This window comes from Canis lupus, chromosome 7, assembly GCF_003254725.2.
Source record: "Canis lupus dingo isolate Sandy chromosome 7, ASM325472v2, whole genome shotgun sequence".
NCBI lineage: Eukaryota > Metazoa > Chordata > Mammalia > Carnivora > Canidae > Canis > Canis lupus.
In genome coordinates, this window is record NC_064249.1 from 40,560,894 (window position 1) to 40,578,998 (window position 18,105).

Sequence of the window (18,105 nt, forward strand, 5' to 3'; positions counted from 1 at the left end):
TTAATAGTAATAATAATACTGAGTATTACTGAGTAATAATCCATTGTATCCTTTGATATACCACTTCTTCTCTATTCATTTATCCTTCGATGGGCATCTGGGCTCTTTCCATTACTTGGCTATTGTGGCCATCGCTGCCATATATATTGGGTTGCATGTGCCCTTTCGAATCACTAGGCATTTATGTTTGCATAAATACCTAGGAATGCTATTATTGGGTTATAGGGTAACTCAATTTTTAACTTTTTGAGGAACCTCCATACTGTTCCAGAGTGGCTACACCAGCTTGCATCCGCACCAGCAGTGTAAGAGGGCTCCCATTTCTCTGCATCCTCCCCAACATCTGTCCTTCCCTGACTTCTTAATTTTAGCCATTCCAACTGGCATGAGGTGGTATCTCATTGTGGCTTTGGTTTGCATTTCCCTGATGCTGAGTGATGTTGCGCAATATTTCATGTGTCTCTTGACCATTTCCTTTCTTTGGAGAGATGTCTGTTCATGTCTTTTCTCCATTTCTTGACTGGACTTTTTGCTTTATACATTGAGTTTGATAAGTTCTTATAGGTTTTGGATACTAGTCCTATAAGATAAGACATTTGCAAGTATCTTCTGCCATTCTGTGAATTGCCTTTCAGTTGTGATGACTCTTTCTGTGGCTGTGCAAAAGCCTTTTATCTTGGTGAAGTCCAAGTAGTTCATTTTTGCTTTTCTTTCTCTTTCCTTTGGAAAGAGATCACTGTGGCCAAGGTGAAAGTGATTGCTGCCTGCCTTCTTCTCTAGGATTTTGATGGAATCATGTCTCCCATGCAGGTCTTTCAAATTTGAGTTTATTTTTATATATGGTGTAAGAAAGTGGTCCAGTTTCATTCTTCTGTGTGTGGCTGTTCAATTTCCCCAACACCATTTGTTGAAGAGACTTTCTTTCATTGGATATTCTTTCCTGCTTTGTTGAAGATTAGTTGACCATTGAGTCTCTCTTCTGTTCCATTGATCTTTGTTTCTGTTTTGGGCCAGTACCACACTGTCTTGATGATTAGAGGTTTGTAAGAGAGCTTGAAGTCCAAAATTGTGATGCAACCAGCTTTGGTTCTCTTCTTCAACATTCCTTTGGCTCTTCAGGGACTTTTCTGGTTCTATACAAATTTTGGAATGATTTGTTCCAACTCTATGAAAAATCTCTTGGTATTTTGATGGGGATTGCACTGAATGTATAGTTTGCTTTGGGTTGCATAGGCACGTTAACGATATTCCTTCTTCCATCCATGACCATGGAATATTTTTGCATTTCTATGTCTTCCTTAAAATCCTTCTTATAGGTGCTCTATAGTTTTCTGAGTACAGATCCTTTATATCACTTTTGTTAGGTTTATTCCGAGGCATCTGATGGTTTTGATTCAATTGTAATTAGGTCCTTCCTTGATTTCTCTCTTCTGCCTCATTGTTACTGTGTAGAAATGCAACTGCCCTCTGTGCGTTAATTTGATATCACACATTGCTGAATTCTTATATCAGTTCTAGTAATTTTTGCGTGGAGTCATTTTGGGATTTTCATGTAGAATATCACGTCATCTGGAAAGACTGAGATTTTGACTTCTTTGCTGATTTGGACGCCCTTTATTTCTTTTTATTGTCTGGTGCTGAGGTTAGGACTTCCAGTGCTGTGTTGAACAGCAGTGGTGAGAGTGAACAGCCTAGTTGTGTTCCTGAACTTAGGGGAAAAGCTCTGAGTTTTTCCCTATTGAGGATGATAGGAATTTTTAATTAGTTTTCGAACTAACTGATTAAGAATGTTTCTGATGGAATTTTGTATTTCTAATAATCAACTCAGCAACAATTTGCAATTGAAAATTGGATGCCAGGCAGCCTTGGTTGCTCAGCGGTTTAGTGCCACTTGCAGCCCAGGGCCTGATTCTGGAGACCTGGGATCGAGTCCCACATTGGGCTCCCTGCATGGAGCCTGCTTCTCCCTCTGCCTGTGTCTCTGTGCCCCTCTCTCTCTTTCTCTGTGTCTCTCATGAATGGACAAATAAAATCAAGAAAGAAAAGAAAGAAAGAAAGAAAAAGAAAGAAAGAAAGAAAGAAAGAAAGAAAGAAAGAAAGAAAGAAAGAAAGAAAGAAAGAAAGAAAGAAATTGGATGGCTTTCATTTGTTTTTATGCTTTTTAAGACATCTTCACTAAGTTTTTCTAAGATGAGATCTTTAAAATTAAGCTTTTATTGTTAGGGCATCAAAAAAGTTGCAACTATTCCTAAAGAAGAGTTGACATTATTAAACTTATGTAGTTCAACATACTTTGATAAAGGTGTTGGAATTCCTGACTGGGGCTCACCTTACCATTTACACAGAATTTAAAGACTTCCTTTGGGGATTTTCCTGTGAGAAAAGGATACCTGCTGTATACCACCCACTCCTTTCCGTAGTGAAATTCCTGATGCTCAACTGCCATCTCTGTCAGGGAGAAGTAGCTCTTATATTTTCCTTCAAGCTCATACAGTCAGGACCAGAGGCATCAGGCCTCTAGGACACCAGCAAATGTTGTTACTCGGGTTCAGAATGCCAACTCCACTCAACCTCTCGGACATTAGGGGACAAGGAGGAGGTCAGGTGAAAATGGTCCCTTCAGGGCTGTGGGAGGAGCTGCGGTCGGCTGTAGTCTGGAAGCTTGGTGAGGGAATAGCTAAGATGGAGAAAAAAGAAGCGGACAGGAGTGACGCTGCTGTAGCACCTGCTGTCCCATCACATCACTGGCATGCTTAAAGAGGAGGAGCCTCTCCTGTTTCAGAGCCGAGGAAGCAAAGCTACAGAGGTGCTTGCTCAGCACGGGCCTTGCCTAGGGCACACAGCGTTGGGTCAGGCACATGTGTGTCACCCTCCCAGCTCGGGCACACTCTTTCCCTGCACCTGATACCCAACGTGCTCTTTGCTCTAATCTGGGGAAACACTGGACAATATGGAAGCTGATAAATTATGACCCAAGTTTCAAGTTTCCCTTTGGCCGTCTATGACACAAGAAAACCATTTCAGCATGTCTGCTACTGCCCTGTGTTCCTCAGCAAGTGGCAGCAGGGCCTCAGGCTCACCACTACTCTGACACTGCTTCTGAGTAGTTCATTCATGACCCTCTACCATTAGGCAACACAGTGGTCACTATCAGCGCTGGTCACAGACCTTCTCATGCCAGGTGACATGTTACCATTGTATTTTTCCTGACTCTACTTGTCTGGTACAGATCTGTACTCCGTTGGGGCCTTAGCCCACCTTGGGCAATCAATGCTGGACCAGCTTGGCATGGCTGAGGGTATGGGGGACACAGTGGTGACCGAGGACACAGTGGGGACCAGTACCTGCTCTCACGGAGCTCCCATCCTAGTCAGGGAACCAGGGCAGGGAAGCATCAACACCACATGATTTCAAATCATTATAAGTTCCATAAAGAACACAGAAAGGGGCTGGCACAGATTCCTTACCTGTTGCTCGGCCTCTGAACTTACTTCCCACATTTGGGGAATTGTCTCCTCATGAACCAGAGCCAACATCCCCCCAGAGAAGCTGGAAATGCCAGGTACCCACTGCCTTGCATCTTTGCAGCTGAGATGACACAGGACCTGGGCTCTGGGGTCAGATGTCCCACCCTGGACCTTCTACCTGGAGCTAGTGCCATGGGACACGGCCTGTACCTCTAAGGGTAGCCATCATTTACGGAGGTGGCAGCAGTCCTGGGCCAAGCAGGTGTCCAGATCAGTGGTGCTGGGGTAGGAGTTGTGACGTCCCTGCGAGTCACAGATCCCCTGTGACTGACCAGCTCACCGAGGTGTCACTCCTGGTGTAGTTCCTGGAGGGGCAGGTCCTGGTCGTCAGGGGCTTCACCGTCCAGGGCCACTTGCACTCCTCTAATATATACATTCAACCAGTTCATCTCTGTTGCCAGGAACCAGGAACCCGAGTGACACTTGCAATAATGTGACACTATGCTGGTGGTTTGCTGGGGGTGTGGGGCGTGGGTGTCTTGTGAAGAAAGGTCCCCAAGAGTGGTGACAATTAGAATTAATTACACCGAGGAGAGGAAAAGCATATGCTAAGGTCCCAATGCAGCAATGATCGTGATCATGGACACCTATGGGGAGGTGAGGCTGGAACAGAATGAGCCAAGACGAGGTCTGAAGACAGGAGGATGGGGGAAGGAAGGCTCTGCAGGTTGGGTAGGAAGCTGGGAGTAATCCACCTGCAAAAGGAAGCCACTAGATGGTTTTCAGGACAATGATTTCATGTGATTCCCACTTTTAAGGATCACTTCAGACAGACATTGTGTGGAAGATGAATTAGAGGACAGGAGAGGGATGAGGGAGCTCAGGAAGTAGGTCCTGGAACAGGTGCAGTGAGAGAGGGTTGGTGCCCCTAGAGAAGGGTGGATGTGGAAACCAGGCTTGCAGGAGGCTCAGACTCACGGGCAGAGGAAAAGAAAAATCCAGGATGGGGGCTCACCTAGAGGGATGGCAGCTCCACACCCCTCCCCACATGCCTTGTCCCCGGCCCCTCTGCCCCCGGCTGCTCGTGACTTATACCCTGTATAACCGACCCGTAAGCTAGGAAGGACTCGGGGTCCCATTGCCGGGTGAGCTGCCCCAGGAAATCAGCAGCCTGACAGGCCGCTCATGGGAACCTGCGAGGCACAGCCAGGTGCTCAGAGGCACAGACCAGAGCTGCCTGGGTCCGAGTGGAGGCACAGGTGCGGTGGCCTGAACCCTCCCCCATGGGGTCTGACCTGAGCTGCAGGTAGACAGTGTCAGGACTGCCTCAGATCCAAGGACGCCCAGCTGGGGACCCGAAAATCACCAAGGAGCTCAGTGTGAGGGAAGAACTCCCTCCAGGGTCAGCTGAGGTGTGGTGGGGGGTCTGCGGGCGACGGGGAAACGGAGAAATGCGGCAGCGCTTGTTCACCCGGCAGGCACCGTACCTGCCCTGAGGCTTTCTCCTTTCTCCTATCACTACATCATACTTTCTTGAAAATTAACCATTTCATCTACATTTTCAATGTATTTGTAAAAAGTGAAGCAAAAATTTTTGTTTCACTTACTTTGAATTTGTGGTTATTTCCTGATTTTTCATTTCATCTTTTGGGCACTCAGGATTTCGAGGCAGAGGGATGAAAGATTGCAGAGACCAGAACCTGCATGAGCCCAGGTGCCACTGAGGCAGGATTTCATCCTCCAGACAAAACCCCCTGATGCAGGAGACAGTAGGATCCCCACAGTGATGTTGGGTGCTGAGCAGGGAACTGCATGATAAAAGAAGAGGCAGGTGGCCGGGGGGGCAGGACAAAGTGGGACTGAGGGAATTCCCAGAGACCAACAAGGTAGTGAAGGCACAGGCAGGAGCTCCCCCAGCAGGCAGGTGACAGGTGCACCTGTGGGTCTGTCTGTGTCTGTCTGTCTCTCTCATATGAAGTAATTTATGAGGCGAGGACACACAGACTACAGAAGAGACTCTTTGCTCTGAACAGGGATGAGTTCCAGCTCTCAGGAAAACTGAGAACAGCCACTAGAGGGAAGGTGGGGCCACAGTCCTTGTGGGATCCAGGCTCCTGGTGTTCATGTTCCACGTGCACTTCTGGACACACGAAACATACAGGAGGAGGACCCAGTCCAATCCCATGAAAGGCTGGGGGAGAGCTTGCATTCTGGAGGCTTCTGCCAGCAATCCTGGGTCCTGCCTGGCGGACAGGAGCACACATATGTCCAGGGCAGCTTCCCTCACTGACTCATAAGGACCCACACTTTAATACAACGATGTGATGTAATAACCTTTGATTGTTTTAAAAGTTACCTTTTTATTTTTTTTAAAGATTTTATTTATTTATTTGAGGGAGACAGAGAGAGAGAGAGCACGCGCACAATAGGGGAAGGGGCAGAGGGAAGGGACAAGTAGACTCTCCCTGAGTGGGGAGCCCAAGGCGGGGCTCAATTTCAGATTCCTGAGATGATGACTGAAGACGAAGTAAGTCACTTAACCTACTGAACCACCCAGGCATCCCATCCTTTGATTAATTAATTAATTCAAATCACTCTAGACAGAACATGGGCTTGAACTCCAATCCTGAGAGCAAGGGTCACAAACTGAGCCAGCTGAAAATCCAAGAAATTATTCTTTGAAATAAAATACAGTAGCTTAGTTCAGTCAACTTTGATTCTTAATAAAAATGAGTTCACCGTGGGGACACCTGGTTGGTTCAGTCACTTAAGCATCTGCTTACAGCTCAGGTCATGATCCCAGGGTCCTAGGACTGAGCTCCCTGTGCTGTGCTCTGACTCGGTTGGGGGGGACTGCTTCTCCCTCTTCCTCACCCCCACATGCTTGTTCTCTCTCTCCCTCAAATAAATAAAATCTTTAAAAAATGAGTCCATGATGAAGCCAGCACTGCCATATTCTGCTTGACACCAAGTCGTGTTCCGGAAAGAGTCTCGTGGTCAGTGTTGAAGGACAGAAAGGCCATCGAGCCCAGGGCCAGCGGGCCCAGGCACGCCTGTGCCGCCCCCAGCTCGGGGCTCCGGGCCGCCCTCCGCCCTCAGGCTGCCGCAGGCTCTGAGGGAGAAACAACCCTGGGACTAGGGCCGCCCTGAGCGCGAGCAGCATTGGTGAGCAGCACCGGGGGGCGGCAGCTGAGAAGGGGGAGCAAGCAGAGGACAGATGCATCCTCACACACGCTCCATCCGTTCGCTTTCGCAAACCAAGTCAGGAAGCAGGAACTTTACAGGCTCAGAGAGTCTCTGCGGGAGGAGAGTCGACCAGGACCCAGCGTCGGTCCGTCCCACTGATGCCCTCGAACGTGGAGGTTCAGAAGGGAGCCACGTGGCAGAGGGAGTGGAGGTGCCCGAGGCTCCTGGGTCCCCCCACTGCACCTGGATGGAGGCGCAGTGGAAGGACTGATCCACTGAGAGATTTATGGAGCCTCAGGTCTCATCCCCTGGGTTTGTCTGCATCGTGGAGCATTGAGGTTCCCTTCCTGCAGCCTCTAAGGTGGACGGTCAGGGCCGCAGCTCTCGGGGACCACGGCTCTGGCCTTCCCGGGGACTCGGCTCCTCTCGTGTCCTCAAGCCTCCGTCCCCTGCCTCTGGGTGTGGGGCAAGTGAAGAGCCAGGCTGTGGCTGGGCCCCGGCTCCAGGGCACACGTGTGTCCCTGTCTGTCATCCGTTTTCCTCTTTCGCCTCTGGCTGTTTTACTATTGCAAACGGCATTAAAAAAAACCAAAAAGTTACTCTGCTCTGAGGAAGAGCGCACGGGTGGCTCGTCCCCAGGGAAGGTCTCTAGAGTGCAGGGGAAAGTCCTACTGAGACCCCAGGACATCCTTCCCGGAGGCAGGAGAAGGAGGGAGGCAGGTGTCAATCAACACAGCCTGTTAAAAGCTAACTGGTAGGACCCAGAAACTTCCATTTCTTCCTGAACAGTAGGAGGCTCTGCCATTTGCGGCAGGACAGGACAGAAGGGAGCTTTGCCAGGACTCGGGACAGACAGCCGAGGGCTGGGGAGCCGCGCCCTGGAGCCCAGATCCCCCGGCTGGGTCCCGGCCCAGCGCTCCCAGCTGCGCGGCCTCCAGAGTCAGCCCCCAAGGCCTCCTTCTACTGACCCGACCCTGCGCACAAGACCCCCACGTCACGGCGTGTGCACGAGGCCCGGGAGGTCCCAGCCTGCACGAGGTCAGAGCAGTGCGGGCCACAGAGCAGCACGCAGCCGGCGCTGACCGCCACGGAGGCATCGCGTCCCTGAATAGCTCTCGGCCCAGCCTGACCGCGGGCTGCTCTTCAGACTGTCCCGGTGGGAGGCTGTGAGTCACAGTGGTGCGTCCAGGGGGCGAGGGTCTGAAGGTAGTTTGCTGTCCTATAGATGAGGAGGAGAGCAGAGTCCATCCAGGGGTGTCCGGGCTGAGGCTGAGCCGACCTGGAACATGTTGGTACCAATTCATGGACTCAGTTTCCCGCTTGCTCTACCACTGTGTGTGTCTCATGGTGAACGTGTGCAGAACCACTTAGCATAGACACTAGCTGATGCTTGGACCAGCCAGTCCCTCACCAGAGGAGTCAGAGAAGGAAGAGGTGAGACCAGAGCTGCAGGCATCATGGTCCCAAGACAGGTGTCCCCAGGGGGCCGGATTCTCCTGCTTCTTCCAATTAAATCCTCATCAGGGCCCTGCCTGGCCTTCGGACCTCACTGTAGACAGTAGTGAGGGGCGTCTCCCCTTCTAGACGAGCTGCACCCCTACCCTGGAATGCAGACAGAGGGTCCTGTAACAGCAGAGGGACAGAGAGGCTCAGAGGGACCCCCCCCAGACCCAGTGCTGCTGACATGACCTCCCCTAATCACTCAGCACTGCATGGGCCCTGAGGTGTATTTCGTAACTAATACTGTGTTGTCTGGAAAGAGTTCCAGGGGCGTCGAGGTCAGACCCTGTGGATGAAGAGGATTGACAAACACATACCCAGGCACACAGGGATGTGGGAGGACTCAGGCTGCCCCCTCTCCCAGCCTCACCTGGTCCCTGCTGTCTCCAGAACCCTGCTGGCTCAGCTCTGCATAGTGGATGCCACCCATTGGGTCCCTGTGCTCCTCCTGGGACCCTGCACCTGGGTCATAAACACAGGGAGCTGGAGTGTGAGCCCTGAAACCCTATCTCCTCCCCTCCATGACCCCAAGGCCATGGCCGCCCCCACCAGCCTCCTGCAGGGACATCCCCTGAGCAGTAAAGGCAGGAGGAAGGGAGCCCAGGGTCCAGGGGAGGGAGGTGTATGGGCCCGGGGAGGAGAAGTGCAACCTGCCTCTCCCAGGCTCCAGGCTCTTCTTCACTCGTGTCCTCCAGAGGAACAGTCCAGCTCCCAGGATCAGCAGCAGGACCACAACAGTCCCCAGGATGCTGGGTAGTTGGGAGGCATCAGCCTGTCCCTGTGGATCTGCTTCCCCCGCACAGAGAGATGGAGAAAGTTAAGGACAGAGAGAAGGACAGACGCCCATTGCCCAGCACATGGACATGTGCTGAAGGCACCTGCTCAGAAGCTGAGGAGGGAGCAGCAAGGCAGGTGCTTTCACTCAACACTTCCCGAGCTCCTGCTTGAGGCCCGGGGGCTGAGAGGAACAGGACACGGTGCCCACCCCTGAGGACATCTCAGTGGGAGGAGGGTGAGAAGGTGCCAGAGGGAGCCAGCCAGAGCCATCCCAGGGCACAGGAGCTCCCAGCCTGTACACACGTGGTCAGGGAGAGCCTCCTGGAGGAGGTGATGGGAAACCTCATCCTGAGGAATGAGTGCAGGGAGCAGACAGGCAGGGTGGGTGCCGCCTTCCAGGAAAGAGGGCCATGAACAGGGAGGGGGACACCTGCCAGCCCTGGAGCTCCAGCACCCACTGGAGCAGGTGGGAGGGGGACCAAGCAGGGAGGAGCCAGCTAGGAGGGTGAGAGGGAGGCAGGGGCCTCTTTCCATAGGGCACAGTGAGTGTCTGAGTGATAAGCTCCTCTGGAATCGGGGATACTGAGGCAGCAGGGCCCCAGCAGCTGGTGGAGGAGGTGGGAGGGCCGAGGGGGCACACGGGGCACCGGGTCTCTCATTCAATCAGGGAAACACAGACTGTGAGCAAACAGCCCGGGGCCAAGCTGGGACAGGAATTCAAGGAGAAGCAGATGTGGCCGCTGCCGTCCAGGGCTTGGGGCTGCAGAGGAGGCTCATCCTGGCGCAGAGCCTCACTCTCAGTGTGGGGGCCCCTGGCGGCTCCTGAGAGGACGCAGGTGTGAGGGCAGGCCGGCAGCAGCTCCTGCGGGGCCTGAGCCCCTGAGGCCCAGACCCCGGGGTCAAACTCTCTTCATGCTCGACCTGCCCCCAGCGGCAGCCCCGGGGACTGCTTGGGTGTCAGGGCCCAGAGCCAGCTGGAGCCAAGGGGTCCCTGGATGGGAGTAGGGGGAATGCAGATCCTGACGTGAAAGGACTGAGGGAAGAGAGAGGAGCCTGACCAGAGGTTGGAGGCTGAGGACAGCAGGACACATCCGGGATCCAGGCCAACAGGTGGGGTGACCTGTGTCCACCAGCCCACAATTGGGCAGAGGAACTCCCGGCCCTCAATCCTGAGGGATCGCTGGCTCATACCCCGTCTGGTGGCACAGACCCCTGACACCCCCCAACTCCCCTCCTGAAAACCACCCTGGACACAAGGAATGATGGATGAGGGTGGGCAGAGGTCCCTGCTGGGTGCTTCCTGGACCAGCAGGGGTGAGGGTGGGGGTAGAGGAGACCGGGAGCAACACCCAAGGGCAGAAGCAGGTGGATGTGCCTGCCAGACTCTGGATGGGATGACCAGGTGGAGGGTGGTGCAATAAACAAGGGGACAGACCCGAGAACCCTCACCCAGGGCTGCCTGAGCCCCATGAGCCCCTCCCCTCTGCAGGATGCACTCACCGTGGCCACAGATGTCCCCAAGGTCCAAGGTGACAGTTTTCTGGTCCTCTTGGTTGCTGAGCACACAGGTGAGGCTGGTCCTGGGCTGGCTGAGAGGCAGGCTCAGAGCCAGGGTCCAAGGGTTGGGAGCTGGTCCTGGGGCCACTCGTTGTTCCAGTTCCCTGGGGAGTCTCTTCCTCTCCCAGGACAGGGTCAGGTCCTCCCTGGTTCCCATGGTGTCACACTTCACGGTGACATTGCACCAGCCTGGGGTGATGAACCGATCCTTGGCCCAGATCTGGGGAAGGGGCAGGGGCTCTGGGGCAGGAGGAACAAGAGGACAGAGCGTCACGTGTGCAGAGAACATCACAGCTCAGGCTTCGTCCTCTGGAATCTCCCTGAAGCTCTGGTTTCCTTCCCCTCAGGATGGTGAAAGCATATTACGAATAGAACAGAAGTGACCAAAACTACAGCAGGTGCCATAAGGATGTTGCCACTGAGTCAGCTCTATGGGATTTCACTAGACTGAGCAATTCTTAAAAATCTCAATGGAGAAATTTGGTCCAGCAACCACCTACCCAAACTCCATTAACTGTACGAAAGCGGGGTGTCCCATAGAAGAAGGAGAAGTTGGAACAGGAGAATTTAACTTGGTAGACCCTGCCCATCTTCTCCTGCTGGGATGGTGTCAGGACCCCATACCCCTGGTATAGAAGTCACTGGCCTGATCAGGGCCTTAGAGATTAGCCCAGGTTCTCAGCAGAGGAGCTGCAGTGGGGGACACAGTGTGGTCCCTAGGAATAGACACCCTATATGGTAGGAATATGCACTGAACTCGAGGTCCCCCAAAAAAACAAGGGACAGACTCCTAATCGGTCTTGCAAATCTCTCAGCCTGAGGCGGCAATGCTCCCTCTGCAGCAGGACTCATCCCAGCAGTGCTGGCTGTGCAGGTGGAGGAAGGGGCCAGGACTCAGGGGATACAGGTGCCACCAGAAGGGGGGACAAGAAAAGAAATGGATTCTCCCCAGAGCCTCCAGAGACCAGCACAGCCCTGCCCACACCCGGACCTCAGGGCACAGGCTCTGGGGTCGGACTCCTGCCCGACTGCACAGTAGGACCCTCAGGTGGGGTGTGGTGAGCCCCTGAGGTGTCCTCACCTGTCCCAGCAGCACAGACAGCTAAGGGACAGCCTGAGGACCCTGAGTCCTGTGGGGACAGTAGTGTTAAGGCAAAATCCCCACTTCCCCCCACAAGGGTTCCCCTCCCGAAGCACCAAAGTGATTCCATCCCTGGGGTGACTCTCAGCTCTGCCTGCATTTGTGGCGAACACCCTGCATCTGATTCCAGGGGAGAAGAGAGAGTCTGAAGGCTGGGATCTGGAGGGAACCCCATGAGTGGGGTGTAAGGACCTTCCAGGGACAGAGGAAAGAGGTCAGCTCTGGGGCTGGGGGAGGAGCCTCCACGCACCATACACAGTCAGGTGGAAATCCCGGTCATACTATATTCCTCTGGTGTTTGAGCCCCGAGCCCGGTACAGCCCAGTGTCCTCCAGGGTCAGGTTGTTCATCCTCAGGGTCGTAATGTTGAGCACACGGACCCTCTTCTGGAACTTGTCCTGGAAGTTGACCCATTCTGGATCGCGTGCCCCAGGGGAGACCTGCAGCAGGGTTGTGTAGTTTGCCCCGGAGGAGATCCCCCAGGTCATCTTCTCCAGCTCGACTCCTGCAGGCAAGTCTGGGTTTCTGAGCACTTGAAACAACACAGAAGCTCCTTGCATCCCCTTCAGGGAAACGGGGTTTCCAGAATCCTCAACTCCAGAACCATGGGCTGCAGAACCCTGGGTGCCAGTGCTGCAGACGCCTAGGGCAGAGGGCACAGGAAGTGAGGGTGGTTTCCAGGAGGAATGAAGGAGAAAAGCCCAGAACCCATCTTGCCATTAAATCCCTCCCATGTGCTCCGTGACTCCTGGAAGGCAGGAGAGTGCATGAGTGTGAAGCGATGCTGGAATCACTCCTGTCCCAGGGCAGTGTCCCCTTGACCAGGTCATGTGACCTCGCTCACCTGCAGGGTCCTGACCCCCAACAGGGAGAGGATGAAGTGCAGGGGACTCGGACCAACAGCTCTGGCACATTTACCATCCGTACCGAGAGCATCTCTGCAGAAAGGAGCTGCTCACCTGTTGGAGATTCCCTTCCTGGCCTTTACCCAGTCCCTATGGCTTCTCTCCAGGCCTGGGGACCCCACATGGGGCCCAGCACCCCTTACTCACCTGGCCACCGGTCCCCAGGACAGGTATCCATGCTGTCCCTGCCTCGGCCAGCCAGGACACTGACACCTGATTCCTCCTCAGCCTCAAGGGCTCCTCCTCTGTCACCTCGTACACACTCACTCCCCTCTGACACCCCGTGCAGGAGGAGGTCTAGGCCTGACATGCTGTCCTGCAAAGCACCTGCCCTGGATACAATTCTCTGTATCTTACTGCGTTCTCTTTCGTTCTCATTTACTTTGTTACAAAGAAGCAGGTGGTCTGGGCAGCCCTGGTGGCGCAGGGGTTTAGCCTGGCCTCCAGCCTGGGGTGTGACCCTGGAGACCCGGGGTTGGAGTCCCACATCGGGCTTCCTGCATGGAGCCTGCTTCTCCCTCTGCCTGTGTCTCTGCCTCTCTCTCTCTCTCTCTCTCTCTCTGTGTCTCTATGAATAAATAAACAAAATCTTAAAAAAAAAAAAAAAAGGAAGCAGGTGGTCTGATGAAGTAAGAACTGGAAAATCCCACTCTGGTTAGCACAGACCTTCTTTCAGTCCCCTTTCGGGGCCCCCTCTGCTTCCCTCCTGACCCCCCAGGGTACCCCCACCTGGAGCCCCTGTCCTCAGTCTCCTGTTCCAGGCACAGTCTCACATGCAGCAGAGGCACAGACCCCTTGAATTCTGGAGGCCGCCTTTCCTTCCTTTTCCAACAGAATGTCACCATAGTCAGGCCTCATGTCGCCCCAGGAGCCAGAGGACACCTGCTTTCTTCTCCAGCTCAGCCCTGGGCTCTGGGTCGGCCCCGCCCAGGCACAGCAGCTGCAGGGGCTTCCCGGTCCCCTGAGCATCGCAGGCCAGGGGGTGCCCGTCCCCACCCTGGGTCCCAGCAGCCCCCGCTTGGTCTCCTCCATCCCTCTCCCCAGGGGGCTGCGGGCTCCCCTGGCCTCACCCCTGCTGGGGGTTCCGTCCTGCAGCCAGGCAGCCAGGGTCAGGGCTCCCAGCCTGGCCTCCACCAGAAGCTTCTGTGTTCATTCCGCTGCCCCCGGGGCTGGAAACCAGACGCACCGCGTGTGCTCCATATCACAGGGCTGCTTCCTCTGCTCCTCCCCAGAGACACCAGACAGCCCCGCAGCTCCTGCCTCCCTGCCCGCCCGGGGGTCCTCCCTCCCCGGGAGCCTGGGCCACTCACTGAGGAGGAGGCTGGTGAGTCCCAGGAGCCAGGAGGCCCCGCCCAGGTGGGGGTCCCCTGAGCAGGGGCCCATGGCAGGCTGCCTCCCTGCTGGATCCATTTGGGCCTACAGTGAGGCAGGGGAAGCATCTAGAACATAGAGGAAGAGAGGATGAAAGACGTCACTCAAGAGACCTTGGGCTCTTCCACACCCCAAGGGCGGGGCTAACTGTTAGCCCTGGGACCTCACTGTCCAGTAGATTAGCCCATTCAGGTCTCTCCTGTTACCTCAGCTCCTGCAGTGGGCTCAGGAGATCATTGCAGAGCAAATGTAGGAACAGCCCCGTCTAGGAGCCCCGGTGCTGGAGAAGCCCCGACCCTGAGCTCACAAGCAGCCTGGTGGTCTCACCTCCCCAGTCTGAACCCCTAGGGCTCCTGACCTGTGTCCCTGGGCTCCCCCTCAGCCTTGGGCTCTGCTGTCCGTCCTGCTGGCACCCCAGGGCTCTGTCTGCACCCCAGGGCCCGCCCTGCCCCCACACACAGGGCACAGCCCCCCAGGAGCAGCACCCCAACCAGCACTTCCCTGGGAGGCTCTGCCGGCCATGGGCCCACACTCCGACACAGGCAGGGGTGCAGAAGGATGGACTCCTCCTGCCACAGGCTCTGCAGCCTGTCCTGTCCCACCATGTGTCCTCCTGCAAGTCCCCACATCCACTCTGGGCTCCCCCAACCCGCTCTGCACCTTCAGACCAGAGAGCCCTCAGCCCTGTCCCCGCACCTACCCACTGTTGGGAGATTCCTTCCCAGGGCGTCCCTGAGCCTTGTGGGTACAAACCCCTGGGTTGGAGTCCAGACCTGGACATTTCAGTCCTTGGTCACTTCAAGGGGAGGGGCAACCAGTGGCTCTGCCCCCGTCCCGGTCCCCGTCCCCGTCCCCATCCCCACAGCCCTGGCCAAGCCCTCCTGGGTGAGGACTGTTTGCTTGTGAAACCACAGCTTGGGGTGGGGTTGTGGGCCCTGAGGGAGCCCCGAGGACCTGCTGGGCAAGGACCCTGGAAGGTCAGCCAGCTCGCCCTCCATGCTGGCCCAGCACCAGGGACTTTTTACAGCTCTAGGCCACTGGTCTTTCCTGACCCAAGTCCCTGGCAGACCTTGAGGTGCCACACTGAGGGGGAGGGAGACCAGGCCTGACCCAGGGCAGCCTCTCTCATTCTCACACCCGCAAGTAGAGGATACAAGCCTGTGGTTGCAATCTCGAAGCTTCTGACGTCCAGCCCTTTGCAGATCACAGCTACCCGCCACACTGGCTGAATCACCCACAGCCCAATGTCTCCAGCCCAGGCAGGCAGGGGTTGCTTGTCTCACTCTTGAACAATCTGAATACTTCCTAACCCACCCAGAAACAGCTCCCTGGTGGGCAGAGAGCTCAGGACCCTGAGCCCGAGGACAAAGGCAGGGCAACATGACTTCTGTGCTGACAGTGGCTTCAGACTAGAAACCCTCCTGGAGGAGCAGGTGCCACAGTCCGCCCCCAGGGGAGCCCGGGCTCTAGGACCAGACACAGTGAGGCTGCATCTCACCCTCCCACCCCTTCCCTGCGTGTCCCCTGGACACATGGCTGCACGGCCCTGAGCCCCCGAGCTCTCCGCACAGTGGGGACGTGGAGCTGCTTCAGGACTCGCTGGGGGAGTCACAGATATGCGGGGCCAGCATATCCAAAGGCCCAGGAGACTCCTATTTGACCCACAGTGCCCTTGGAGGAGAGCCCTCCCGCCTCTCCATTTCCTGCTGGCTTTGCTACCAGGTTCCCAGGAGCCCCCTCCTGCCTCTCCATTTCCTACTGTCCCCTCAGAAACAGGCCTGACCTGGGGACAGGCAGCCCCGAGGGTAGAAACTCCCTCCCTCAGCCAGCTCCCCTCTGCCTTTCCCCACAGGAGCCTGAAGCTCTCGTCCAGGGAGGAGACGTCAGGGTGAATCAGAACATCCTCCCCCACAGGGGCCCTGGGTCTTCACCCACCAGAGAGAAAGGACATGAAACCCTGGAGTGAATGATCCCTGTGAGGCCATCGGATAGGATGGGACTGGTGGGCAGAGGCCTGCAGGCTGGGGGCCCTGGGAGGTCACACAGCGGCTGCCCCTTGTCCCCACTGACTGCACCCTCCACAGCCTGTGGCACGCTTCAAGGGACCCGGGTCAGGAGCTCCCAGGCCTCCAGCATTCCTGACCCTCCTGCCCTTCTGGCCGCTCCTCCTCGGGTTCCCCATCCTGACTCTGTCCATTCCTGGGCCTGGCTCCTGGGCCCCTTCCTGTCTACACTCACCTTCCCTTGAACCCCAGACTCAACCCTGCAATTGCCTGCTCAACAGGCCCACGTGGAGGCCCAGGGGTCTCCAGCCTACCCTCAGCCCTGATCCCACTCTGCTCCTCCCCCAGAACTCCCCCTCTCAGGAGTGCACCAGCACCCTCCACGGAGCCCAGGCCCAGGTCCTGGGGACACCTCGGACCTCTCCTCCCTGCAAACCCCACCTCTGACCCACCAGCAAGTCCCGTGGGCTCCAATGTAGCTCACGAAGGACGAGGAGTTCCCAGCACCTCCAGCGGGTCTCCATTCTACCCAGAGCACCAGGAGCACCTCTTGCTAACTGTCCAGGGCCCTGAAGCCAGGAGGTGCCAGAGCCGCATCCAAGCCCAGTGGTTCAGCTCCAGAACCCCCACTTCTAAGTCTAGGCCAAGCCCCCCGCAGCCCTGTGCCGGGTCCTCTCCCAGGCCCACCCTGGCTGCGCGGCCCTGCAGGGTGTCCTCTGCACACAGCCCCGTGGCCTCCCCGCCGGCCTCACGTCCCGCCCCTGCGCCCCTCAGATGCTCTGCTCACCCCCATCCCACCTAGATAGGACCCAGCACTCTCGGGGCTCAGGCCTTCCCCTATGCCTCTCCCTGCTCACCCATCACGCCCTCCAGCCCAGCCTGCGGCCGCTCATCCAGCAGCCAGGCTCCCAGCTCCGCACCGTGGCTCCCGGCACCTCTGCCTGCAGCGTCCTTCCTGGACCTACACAGTTCCCACTCACACCTGCTTAGCCTCTGCCACTGGCCCCCTGCCCAGGGAGACCCACCTAGAACAGCAGCTCCCCTGCCTGACGCTGCTTCTCTTGGGTCACCCACTGGCCACCACCTAACCTTATACATCTACTTGGTCCCTAGTTTATTTCCAGTGTCTCCCCCTAAATACAAGTACCCGGGGCTGGGAATTAATTTTGTTCACCTGTGGGCCCAGCACTGAGTACCATAGTGAGCACTCCACAAACAGGCTGTGGAGGTGGGATCGCCAGAGGGGAAAGCCGGGATTCCAGAGGGAGACCACCTATCTGGCCTCAAGTCCCAGCTCTGCCCCTTACAGGCTTTGGGATCTTGCAGATCTCAGCAAGAAGTACTCTACTTTTTCATCCATAAAATGAGATAACTATAGTATTATAGGATGAACTAGTGGTTATATCTTCACATCCTAGAATGGTGTCTAGCCTATAAGAAATGCTAAATGGTTGAGCTATTTATAAAATATAGATTATAAATACTGTTGATTTATCCAAAAACCTGCCATTTATATGTTAGTTGGAGGGAGGAAAGTGTAGGAGAGTCATGGGAGGAGGAAGATCCTCATCTTTCACACTGGAAAATATGTGGTGTCTGAAATTTGATCTGAAAATAGTAATATAAGAACAGTATTTTTAAAAAGGAACGTTTTTTAGGAACACGGATGTAAATGCCGTAAGAAATAGTTAAGAGCTAGTAGTAATTGAGTCGCAGAGGAGTTTGGATGACAGAAAGGGCAGGACATCATTTTACTTCTTTTCATAAAGTACACAGTGAGAATGAAAAAAAAAAGACACAAAAGTTTCTTCAGATGTGCAGCATCTGACATCATCTTGGTGGCAAGTATATCACTTAAGTGTCCACTAATTTCACACTAGTGGAAAAGGGAACTGTTTTCCAGAAACAGGGAACAGTGGGAGCCAAGGTACAGAGGTAGGCATAGGCACCAGGTGCTTGAGCTCATTAAGGAAGTTCTCCCCAAGCCTGGAGACACATCTGCTACTGGGGATTGGGTCTGGGGCTGGGGGTGCTGTAAGAGATCGGGGTCCTGACAGGAATCCAGAGCACCTGCACCTCCAGGAATTGGTGACAATTGGAAACAGCAGTATGAACAATGACAGCCTGGTGGGGAAGGAGAACACAGCTGTCTAATCCTCACAGAGATGCCTGAGGCTCAGCATTAGCTCACACTGGGC

General features: G+C 55.2%; 1 protein-coding gene and 1 long non-coding RNA gene across 9 annotated transcripts in view; both read right to left on the minus strand.

The window, feature by feature from the left end:
* LOC112648862 (SLAM family member 9-like) overlaps positions 1-14,733 on the minus strand; it is a 31,720-nt gene extending 16,987 nt beyond the window's left edge. For 3 of the 8 annotated variants that reach the window (XM_049112515.1, XM_049112510.1, XM_049112508.1), the window contains exon 1: positions 14,605-14,731. Coding sequence is in view for 1 of the 8 variants with exons in the window: in XM_049112509.1 (XP_048968466.1) it covers positions 13,844-13,943 (100 nt within the window). In the remaining 7 variants the exon portion in view is untranslated. Of the gene's footprint in view, positions 1-13,603; positions 13,721-13,843; positions 13,973-14,604 lie in introns of those variants that run through there. The other 5 variants (XM_049112513.1, XM_049112511.1, XM_049112509.1 and 2 more) reach the window with 4 other exon arrangements.
* On the minus strand, positions 5,473-8,793 carry LOC125755439 (uncharacterized). The gene is made up of 2 exons (XR_007412012.1): positions 8,524-8,793; positions 5,473-8,255 (listed from the first exon to the last, which is right to left on the minus strand). It is a non-coding gene; the product is annotated as an uncharacterized LOC125755439 (long non-coding RNA).
* Positions 14,734-18,105: the final 3,372 nt, after the last annotated feature.